Source organism: Nelumbo lutea, chromosome 6, assembly GCF_056320005.1.
Source record: "Nelumbo lutea isolate HS-2025 chromosome 6, American lotus-T2T, whole genome shotgun sequence".
NCBI classification, from domain to species: Eukaryota; Viridiplantae; Streptophyta; class Magnoliopsida; order Proteales; family Nelumbonaceae; genus Nelumbo; species Nelumbo lutea.
In genome coordinates, this window is record NC_142689.1 from 23,242,118 (window position 1) to 23,253,164 (window position 11,047).

At 37.1% G+C, this 11,047-nt stretch overlaps 1 protein-coding gene across 1 annotated transcript; it reads right to left on the reverse strand.

Annotated features, from left to right (window-relative positions):
* Positions 1-1,022: 1,022 nt before the first annotated feature.
* On the reverse strand, positions 1,023-10,825 carry LOC148847934 (hydroxymethylglutaryl-CoA synthase-like). Its single transcript, XM_088949453.1, has 12 exons — positions 10,519-10,825; positions 8,861-8,967; positions 7,786-7,918; positions 7,556-7,699; positions 4,808-4,966; positions 3,813-3,886; positions 3,645-3,720; positions 3,475-3,530; positions 3,258-3,345; positions 2,995-3,135; positions 2,746-2,895; positions 1,023-1,432 (listed from the first exon to the last, which is right to left on the reverse strand). The coding sequence occupies exons 1-12, from the start codon at positions 10,588-10,590 to the stop codon at positions 1,205-1,207; spliced, it is 1,428 nt and encodes a 475-aa protein (XP_088805579.1). The 5' UTR covers positions 10,591-10,825; the 3' UTR covers positions 1,023-1,204.
* Positions 10,826-11,047: the final 222 nt, after the last annotated feature.

Here is an 11,047-nt window from a genome sequence, read left to right on the forward strand (position 1 = left end):
ACCAAATGGTGAAGCTACCTATCATCTTCTAATCTCTTGCCCCTTTACTGGTATTTGGGCTTGGTTTTTCTCACTCTTTAGTTGCATATGGAATACTCCAAGTAGTTTGGACAGGTTGTTTGACTCTTCTACATTTATGTGGCAAAAGAGAAGGGGGAGATTAGTTTGGAGATTTACGAAGGCAGTGATTTTTGGAATGCAAAAAGATATGGAGCTAGAGGTAAGAAAACTGGTAATTGAAGATGATTCCAAGTTAATTATCAACTGGATGAAACAAGAGAAGGGTCTTTGGCATTTCAGGAATGAGATAAAAAGTATAGAAAGGCTTTCAAGAGCGATGATGGCAACTTTTTCATGGACTCCAAGGTTGACTAATGGCTTTGCAGATCAATTAGCTAAGCAAGGAGTAAGCAGGAAGCAGTGTTTTTGAGCTCAGTTGTAATGTAAAGAAATTAAAATTCTCTGTTATACTGTCTCCAGCTCTTTGGATTCCCTCCGAAGGGACAGTAGTTGAAGTTCAATGTTGATGTTGCTTTTTGTGATCCCCAGCATTCTGCTTTTGGAGTTGTAGCTAGAGATTCCAGGGGTTTGTGTGTTGCTGTGTCTCATGGTCCGTTAAAAGATATTGCTCTCTTATGCAGGAACCTGTTTCTGTCTTTTCTTTGGGTTAGAAGAAAAGCCAACAGAGATGCTCACTTTACTGCCCAAAGTGGTTTGAAGACCTCGGCTGTGTTGTTCGGTACTGATCCTTAGTGGCTTCATCCTGTGCTCGAAGCAGATCGTTCTCCTGGTGCTTTGGGAGATGCTACCTAGTTGTTTTTTTGGCTTTTTTAGTAGAGTAGTTTGTTTGCAGTAAGTAGGGGTTTTTTTCAGTAGAATCTTCTTTCCACCAAAAACAAAAAAATAAAAAAATGCTTGTTTGAGGGGTAGCCGAGGCTACCCAGGAATTGTATATGTTTTTTATCCAATGAAATGTCTGTGGCTGATTGGAAAAAAAAATTGAACAATTTCATTAATGCACATTTTTAGGGTAAACATAACCATGCTTAATGCTTTATTCATTAGGAACACATTGATTGAGCTAGTAAGTACTTAGAACACCCGCTTATCGAGCCATATGCTCTGGCCATCATAGAAAAGCACTAACTAGTAACTACAACATTTGGATATGCAATTAGGAGGCTTTGGCTCCTTCATCCCCCTTCTAATAACCATTGGCCACTGAATCATTACAACATGTGCCAACACTCTCATCAGTAGTGTTGTCATCCCCGACTTTCTTGGCATAAAATCTCCGGTACAACTTGTCCACCTCTATGAGATAATAGGTGCCTGGAGATAGAAGACTCCTGTCTTTTGCCGTCACAAAGTCCTTGCCCCCATAACGATGCTCCATTAGCTTCAAGGTTTCCACAAATTTCTCAGGAGAAAACTGCACGGAAAAGGAAAAAAATAATAAGAAACAGGAAATGCCTAGCAGAACTGTTTTTCATAGACAACAAACATACATAGAAACCATGCAGTACTGACATGTATTGTGTCAGCTCATGCTCCTCAAAAGCAAGAGACCATCTCATATTTTCCTTTCCTCGCTTATGTTAACTTTGCATCCAGCGATTAAATTCTTACCAAAATGAGGGAAAGTCTCAGCTTGCAACACTAATTCCAACAACTCAACCCAATTCACGCAATAATACTTCAAAAACCAGAATTTATTGCCAGCAGATCATGCCAGTGATCTTAAGAACCATATCGCCTTTGCATCAAAGATAGGCAACTTGGTAAAAGATTTCGGGGAAGAAATGCACAAGCTTCCTCATTTCAATGGGAGATCTCGAGCTAACAAACCATGAAACGCAATACAGAACTTGAAACACAAACCAAATAGATCCCCATTTCCACAAGAGATGAGGTCAAAAAAAAAAAGAGGGTACCTATCTAAGTCAAGTAGTGAGTTGGGATTCAAATCTGAAAAACGGTCATTAGAACTGTCTGTTCGACCAAACTAGCACAAATTCAAGTTCAAGCTTCACCATTACCATTCTTTGGTAATGGTACAGAGACAGAAAAAAAAAAACTTGTATGCTATCTCAGGCTGAAATTCATCTTGTTGTATTTCTAAGCTTTTTCCTCATTTTAAGTTTTAATAGCATATTTTAAGAAAAGAAAGAAAACAGTTTTGGTTTACTTTTTTATTGACAACAAATACTATGAAGGAAAGAATTACTCAAATTAGGGAACTAGAAGACGTGTCCCCTATTCAGAGATTTTGCTTAACAATCAACATTATAGTAACAGAGGGAGACAGCGTCAGAGGTACCATTCTTTGGTAATGGTACAGAGACAGAAAAAAAAAACTTGTATGCTATCTCAGGCTGAAACTCATCTTGTTGTATTTTTAAGATTTTTCCTCATTTTAAGTTTTAATAGCATATTTTAAGAAAAGAAAGAAAACAGTTTTGGTTTACTTTTTTATTGACAATAAATACTATGAAGGAAAGAATTACTCAAATTAGGGAACTAGAAGACGTGTCCCCTATTCAGAGATTTTGCTTAACAATCAACATTATAGTAACAGAGGGAGACAGCGTCAGAGGTCCTTCCCCAGACCCCAGATTTATGGGAGCCTCGTGCACTGGGCTGCCCTTTTAATTATCGCCACAAGCCGAGGCGCACAAAACTCCAGACTAGATAATAACCTTGAGGCTAAAAATCATCTCCAACAAATGATGAACAAAAGAATACCTCATGTCTTGACTTTAATTTTGCAGGGATATTCATTACTGCTGCAATGTTTGACAAGCTAAATGGATGTTCACCACTATGAAGATGGAATGAGAACATTGTGGAAGTTAGACCACTCCCATATGAGAACATTACTACCCGATTACCATCCTGCAAGAAATAAAACAAAATTTAAAGTTACAAAAACAAAAAAAAAAAAACATTGAATTTGAAGAAGCCATGTCATTGCCTGAAAATTTTTAATTTTACCAGTGTGCTGTGCTTGTTATGAATAAGGGATGCAAATGCTGCATAAAGGGATGCTGTGTACATGTTGCCAACTTGTTTTGGCAATAAAGTAGTTGGTTGCACCTTTGCATCATATAGGTTCTTTGCAACTTGTTGGGATGCCTGTAGATGAAAAAATATACAGAATTATAATTGAGTAATATTATCAATTATCAACTCAGAGCAACCATATCACTGTAAATTACAAATTGCAATAACATCCAATATCAAGACACCAGAGCAACCTTTTCAAGATCCCGGCTTTGATAGCTCTCGTCACAAGATAAAGCTGAAAATGGTGCCAGTTTTTCTTTTGCAACCTCCTCAACAGAACTGATGAATAAAATAAGATGCAACATATAATAAGATATTTAATAAAGATTCAAAAAAGACAGTCACAAATAATAAAATCTAAAACCAGAGAAACAAAAGGTTGCTCAAGAAAAAGTGGAAGATAAAAACCTCGCATTCCTCAAGAAGTCATTGAAGTATAATCTAGCAAAGCTTTTTTGAACAAGCTGCAGTACCAGTTTAAGAAATAAATTAAATAAAACTGTTAAGCATTTAAGAATTTTAACCGCTAAATTCACAGTAGATAGTTTTTTTTATTCCAAATGCATAAAATGCAGTACCTTGTTGTAGGGAGAATGAAACGCAAAGTAGTCTGCATCAGACATTGAAAATGGCTTCCCTTCCAACTTCTCATATCTATAGAAAGATGGACAAGAAGTCCAATAGAAATAATAATCACCAAAAGCTAAAGCAAAAAAAGGAAGTACTATCATTATTGGTCAACTTACCTGTTAGAGAAATGTTTATAGCAAGCATCAAGTGCCATAAGATAGCAAGTTTGTGAAAGCTTCCCATCAACAACCTACATACACAAATTGCATATTAAAACAACCAGCTATAATTGGTAATGACCACTTATAGCTAATTTGGTGTTACATTAGTGAGCAACATGTATTAATTACCAAGTGCCTTGAGATAGAAAATTTCAAATTTGAACATTCCACCTTGTTTATTAGGTGTTACATAAGAGAACCCTGTTATTTGACAACACAACCACTGCCTTGTTTTTGAAATGTATTTCTTTGGCTTCATTAGCAATGTGTATGAAATCAGCATAGTATACAATGATCTACATTCACATAAGAGCCACCTTTATGCAAGTATGCAAATAAAGGTCTAAAATGACACTAGACTCAACCTGGTAGCCCATTAGATATCATCGTTGTTTATTTTGTTTTCTATAGATTGATTAGATTGCACAACTCCATATAAAAGCAGAACAATCAGAAAAGCATGTGGGTATAAAAGTAGTTTCAAATCATTTAATATAATAAGTCCATGGAATACATGTTTGTAATCAAATTAGTAATATGGGACATTGCTTGGCACAATGGTAAAATCTTGGGCTGACAAGTGTGAGAATGTACATTCAAGCCTGGAATGCTGAATGTTAGGTCCATATCCAGTCCATCCCTCCCAAGGCCCTAGATTTCCATCATTGGGTAATGGCCCTTTTAAAATAAGTAGTAATATTTGAAATAGGTTGGTAGGTTCAGAAGAAGACAAACTAACAGAACAATAAAAAAAATGAACCTTATTTCCTAGAATCTCAAACTGTAGAACGGGGCCCACAAATTAAAGGAATGAAAAAGACCAGAAGCAGTTGCTTTGAAAGAAGAAAATCTATTAGCACAGAAACATACAAAAGTGATCTAACCAGGGTTACAAGCACTGACAATGGCCATGGATATCTATAAAATAAAAGAAAGATTAGAAGGGCTACCGGATATTCACTTGCAAGGTTGGGCTTATAGAAATCATAGACATGAGACATATGGCTCCCTCTATATTTGCTTTCAAATGCAATTGGAGCATTTGGCCCTATTAGCATGGCAATGGCAGCAGCACCTCCAGTAGGCCGGGCTGGTCCTTCTGCATAGACCTGTAAGAAGGAAGATCCTAGTAAGCAAACCGAACATCCTAACATTAAACAAAATAGCAAGTTTCATATGTTCTAATCTGTGTTTATCCATGCATGCATCTGAGAAACGAACAGCATGTAACAAGAACTGCAAGAAAAAAGCATAGGGAACACTTTTTTTGTCAGCAACATGACAGATTTTATTGATGAGATAAATAATGCACAGTAACAATACATTACCCAAAACAAAGCTTTTATGGAGCTAGTCTCTTGCCTAAGCACAGGAAACACGTTAACATATAGACAGAGGAATTCATGCCATGGGTGTCTGACAACATATACAGGGGATACTTTTAAGGGTGTTGAGTTGCATTAAGATTTTTCTGGCCCCAAATTTGCAAGAAATTCATAAACTTCAATGAATTTTTTGCATATTTGATAACAGCTGAAGTTGCTAAACTGAAAGACTCATCTCTTTGTCTTTTAGTTGTTAAAATAAGTAAATAGTAAAATTTCCAAGGATATAGTGGTCTACTCAACTTCATTTTCAGCCATTAAGGAGCTCACAACCTCCTTAAAGTCTGATTCACTAAAAGACAAAGCAATAAGTTTTTCAGTTCAGCATTTTTAGCTGTTATCAGTATTCAAATGCCCCTTACCTATCATGAAACTTATTTTCATTAATAAAGATATTCTTTAGATTCATGAATGACCGACCATACCTGTCACTAAAAAAAGATGACAAAACACAATAACATATTAAAAAAATGAGTGCAATATGGTTTTCTACTGGTCGATTGAAAGGTAAATCAATGAAATGCCAAGAGATAAGGTTCCAGATTCAACACAAGTATCATTTTAGTTTTACTTTTTCACATGAGCACAGTAAAGTGTATCAAGTAGGGATGCAATTTGGGCAGTCTCAACCAGAAACAGTCCCGACCCAAGCTTTTCCATGGATTGTACTTGGATTTTTTGGGCCCTGGACTGGGTCTAGGCCTTAAAATTTGTACTCCTCAATTTAGGTTGGGCTTGGTTTGAGGCCTGAAAACTTGTATGCATTTCTCTTTTATTTCTTAAGTGAACTATATAGGGCTGCAACTTCAGTGAACCTAATCCAAGCCTGACCCTACACAAGTACCCCACTCAAAGTTCTGCAAAGGTTGGGCCTAGCTTGAGACCTTGGGTAGCCCAAATCCATACCAGGCCCAACCCAACCCAATCAAAACCTGCCCAACCTTCTCTAATGTATTTGTATGTGCATTGAATAATTTAAGAAATGCATATGTGTATACAATAACTCGCAATATTTATGTACACAATAAAGTACACTCCAAAGCCTGTTGGATTTAGCTCGTGTTGAGCTTGGGCTGGCCAGCCCAGGCCTTGATTTTGCATAGGCCAGGCCAAGCCTAGCTTGAGGTTCAGACCTTGTGTTGGGAACATACACAAGTACCCCACTCAAAGTTCTGCAAAGGTTGGGCCTAGCTTGAGACCTTGGGTAGCCCAAATCCATACCAGGCCCAACCCAACCCAATCAAAACCTGCCCAACCTTCTCTAATGTATTTGTATGTGCATTGAATAATTTAAGAAATGCATATGTGTATACAATAACTCGCAATATTTATGTACACAATAAAGTACACTCCAAAGCCTGTTGGATTTAGCTCGTGTTGAGCTTGGGCTGGCCAGCCCAGGCCTTGATTTTGCATAGGCCAGGCCAAGCCTAGCTTGAGGTTCAGACCTTGTGTTGGGACCATGGTTCTAAATATCGATACATGCCAATATGCCGGTAGGGTGTATCAGATTGTATCAATGCTTTTTTATGTTATATTTTTTTTTTCAAAACTGGTTCAGAGGGGTCAGTTTAAGTCCCGGCTACCCTCTGAACCATGGCCTGACCCGATACACCCCCTGTAGGGGTGTATCAGGAAGGCCCCGGTATGATACGTATCGGCCGATATGGGCCAATACGTAACAATATTTTGAACCTTGATTGGGACAAGTTGCACCTCTAAGACTAGTAGACTACAAACCCAAAGAAAAAGTGGAAGTGCAAAACATAGGCAAGAAGATCTTTAAATCCAACCAACCCGAGTAGGTCAGTCCCAACCTAGACCAAGTTATGTTGGATTTAACTTGTTCCGGGCTTGAGCTGGCTAACTTGGGCTTGGGTTTGGGCCCAGGCCCACTGTCCATGTCTTATGGCTGAGCCTGGATTGGCACTAAACCCTACACAATCCACACACGTTGCACATCAAAGTATCAGGCAACTAAATGATACCTTTCCGGATTAAGTGTCAACTAGCAAGCAACTTAACTTACCATATGATTGACCATTTATCTCAAAATTCAGTTAGCACATAGTAACCACTCACTACAAGTCAATAGTTTAAGTATTTTGGCTCATGCATGGAAGTTAAATATAAGAAAGATATGCATAAGCCAATTGACTAAATATATTAGAAAAATACTTACTGAGTAGAGAACAAAAGAAGTATCATATTAGTTAAACTGACAAGTTTGAAGTCATACTTGTTAGAATAAAAATCTTGATAGTGACTGCCAGTATAAGGGAAACAAAAAACGTCTACAGAGAAGAATCATACCGCACTGTCTGTGCAGACAACAAGTCCATAGCGACCATCCCAAGAACTACTCTCTACCCAATTCACACAGTTGAATAAAGCTGCAGTCCCCCCATAGCATGCATTTGTTGAATCAACTCCTTCAATATCAGTATTACCATATTTCTGTTTTTTACACAGATAATGTGAGAAGGAGAAAGTTGAGAAATTGCAGGAAAAAGTATTTGTATCCAATGGAATTGATAGAATACCTCAAAGATTTGCATCAAGAAGGTCTTAATGGACTTGCTTTTGTCTATCACAGTCTCACTGCCAACTTCTAGACGACCAATTTGTGTTGGATCAATCCCATATTTTTCAAGGAGGGAAGTTACAGCTGTCAAACTGAAAAAGCATAGAATTTGAGAAAAAAAAAATACCTAAGAAAAACTTGACAAGCTTTGCAATTACAAGGCTCTAGACAACAGTAACATTGGTAGAATCAATGCCAAGACCATCTGTCCTAATCAGAACCTTTGGAATAGACAATACCAAAGCTCTAAACAATCATTAAAATTCATATTGTTAATTTAGAACAAACCTGCAACAAGAAAAATAGCTAAGGTAGAAAACGTCACTCTTATAGAAACAATAGTCGGACAATGTACATGCATTCATGTCCTTTAATTACCACATAAATGCTTTCAGATGTTCAGCAATCAAGGCTCCTTTTATGCATCCTTCAGTCCAGTATTCCCAAGGATAAGTACATATAAAATGTTATTCATATAAGAGAAGGGAGTTTGTGCCAATTTAGATTGCAGTTGGTAACACTTCAAAGAAGTGCTTCCACTTTTTTTTTGTTCCCAAATGGCAGACAAGAGAAACCTCACTGAAACATTACCAACATCTTAGCCACATGAGTTCAGAAATTAATGATGTAGCTCTCTTGCTAGTTGCTACTTCTATTAAAGCACTTTTAGAATAAAACTTCATATTTAAAAATACAAGAACCATTAGGGGTATAGAATTAAAAGTTGGAAGTGATCTTGATTCATATCAATCATCAAGCTTCTCGTGAAAGGTAATAGTATATGACAAACCAAGGGAACTGTGCCAAACATTTGGAAATGATCTTGTACTCATGTCAATCAATACTTGAAAAATGTAGAGATGTTGATTAAGATTAAATGTTGCATGCCCTGCTAAGCTCATAAGCTTATCCTTCTAATAAACAATAACAATGATAAATCCAGAAGTCCAACTAGTCAACTGAAGATAAAAGGAACAACTTCTACTACAACTGGGATTTAAGTAATAGTATGGAATCAAATAAAGAGTGAAGACCTCATTGAAATGACATCTTCTGATTCTGTACAAAATGCCATGCAATCTTGACCAAGTCCAATGGTGTATTTTCCTTTACTTGCACCATCATGAGCCTCCAAAGCTTCCTATTAGAAGGATAAATTGAAGGGCAATATTAATTGAATTATTTAGTTTCAAATAAGACCATATGTGGCAAAGAACATTAACAAGAACATGACAAACTAGACATTATTTATTATAAGAACATGAGGGACTTGCAAAAAGGAATAGGGGAGAGCAAACGGAACTAAACAAGAAAATATGTATTAAGCAGTTTTTTTTTGCCAAAGAAATACCCCTAATCTTTTTCAACAAAAAGTTAGACAGAGATAATAGAAAATGAAAATATTTTTCTACATTGAAGCTTCTAGACAAACAGAACAAGTAAATAAACCTAAGAAATTTAAATAGAAAGTCAGGTGAATGACCCTGTACATTCAGAACAAAAGAATCCAATCAAATAGAACTTAGTTATTAATGATTTGCTTCTAGCCGAAGCCTCATGACATCTATCCGATGTACTCAGATGTCTCTTTCTTGTATGCAACAGTCTTAATAGAGGAATAAACAGAAAAAAAAAAGCCAACGGTAGGTGAATTCTCACAAGTTGGTTATAAGCCCCCATCTAAATACTTCCGCTTCAGTGAAGGATATTCTTAAAAAATAAATTAATTAATTAATTAAAATGGGACATCACACAGTGCACGTAAATAATCTAAGAAGTTCAATTAAAAAAATCCGAGCTACAATGAAGTGGTGAAAGGACCCTGTAAATTTAGAATAAAATATTTTAAATAACCATAACTTAGTCATAAATGGTTTTTTGCCTAGTCAAATCCTCATGACATCTATCCTATGTACTCGTTACATGTCTATCTTTTATGCAACATTCATAATAGAAGAAGAAACAGGATGAATTCTCATATGCTGGTTATAAACCCCCACCAAAATGCTTCGGCATAAGTGAAGGATGGTCTTGAGAGGGAAAAATGGACATATCAGAGTGCATTTCCAAACTGAATTTAAACCGATCTGCCTGGCATCAAGGATTCTCGGACATCTGATCGGGAGCAGATTTAAATTCCTAAATTCTCTGCTTCTAGATGCCAAGAACAGATAAGAAACAGTTAAAGACATGCAAACAGTACAAAACATTCCATCACATTTTAGACTTGTGAAGATCAAAGCTGAAAGAGCTTTTTCATCTGAATGTCCAAAGTTACCATGCAACCATTACCCCAAGTTAAAGCTAACTGGACAAAGCATCATAGCTTCAAGTCAACAAATTTAAACATCACTCTCTTTCAACTCAGCGCTGCATTTCACCAACCCTGAACCCCGATAAAAATGCGTTCATTAAATTGCAGAGGAAAATACTTCCAAATTAAAACATCAGTTTATCCCTTAAGAGTACATTTAGAGAAGGAAGGATAAATCAAAGCAAACCAGATATTTCACATCAACTTATACCTATAAATTAGAAGAAGAAGAAGTAACAGTAGTAGTGGTGGTGGTGGTGGTGGTAGTAGTAGTAGTAGTAGTGGAAGAAGAAGAAGAAGAAGAAGAAGAAGAAGTTCATGGCATGCAGAAGAAGTCAGTCAGAAAAGGGGAAACAAGAAAAAGGATGAGATCTACACCTGCTGAACGCACGTAGGAGGGAAGTAGATTTCCATGGCCAGAATCCCGACATTTTTCTGCTGCAAAGCCATGTTGCTCTGTTCTATTTTGACTACAATGAATTCTCTCAGGGGAGCCCTAAATCTAAGCTCCGGTTTTCCTCTCTCTCTCTCTCTCTCTCTATCCTTCACGCTCTTCGTTCTCTGGAGGAGCGAAAGAGAGGGAAAGAGAGAATCCTTAAATCTCGCAGGGGGTGGACAGGCCGTGGAGGTGTCACATGTTCTCGTCTGAATATATAGGAGAGAGAGAGAGAGAGAGAGAGAGAGAGAGAAATTGCTCAACAGTATAATCTATAATGAGCTGAAGGGCTGGCGAGAATTAGTGAACCCATGAATTTCCCATTTTGTCCACGTCTCTTTTACTTAATTATTCTACTTGCCATCATTTACAAGGCAAATTCCAGCCATTACATCAGTATATCTTATGTGGACTTTTGCACATGACAGCCAACTCATCGCTCCTTATTTTTTGTTAACGGTATTATGTATC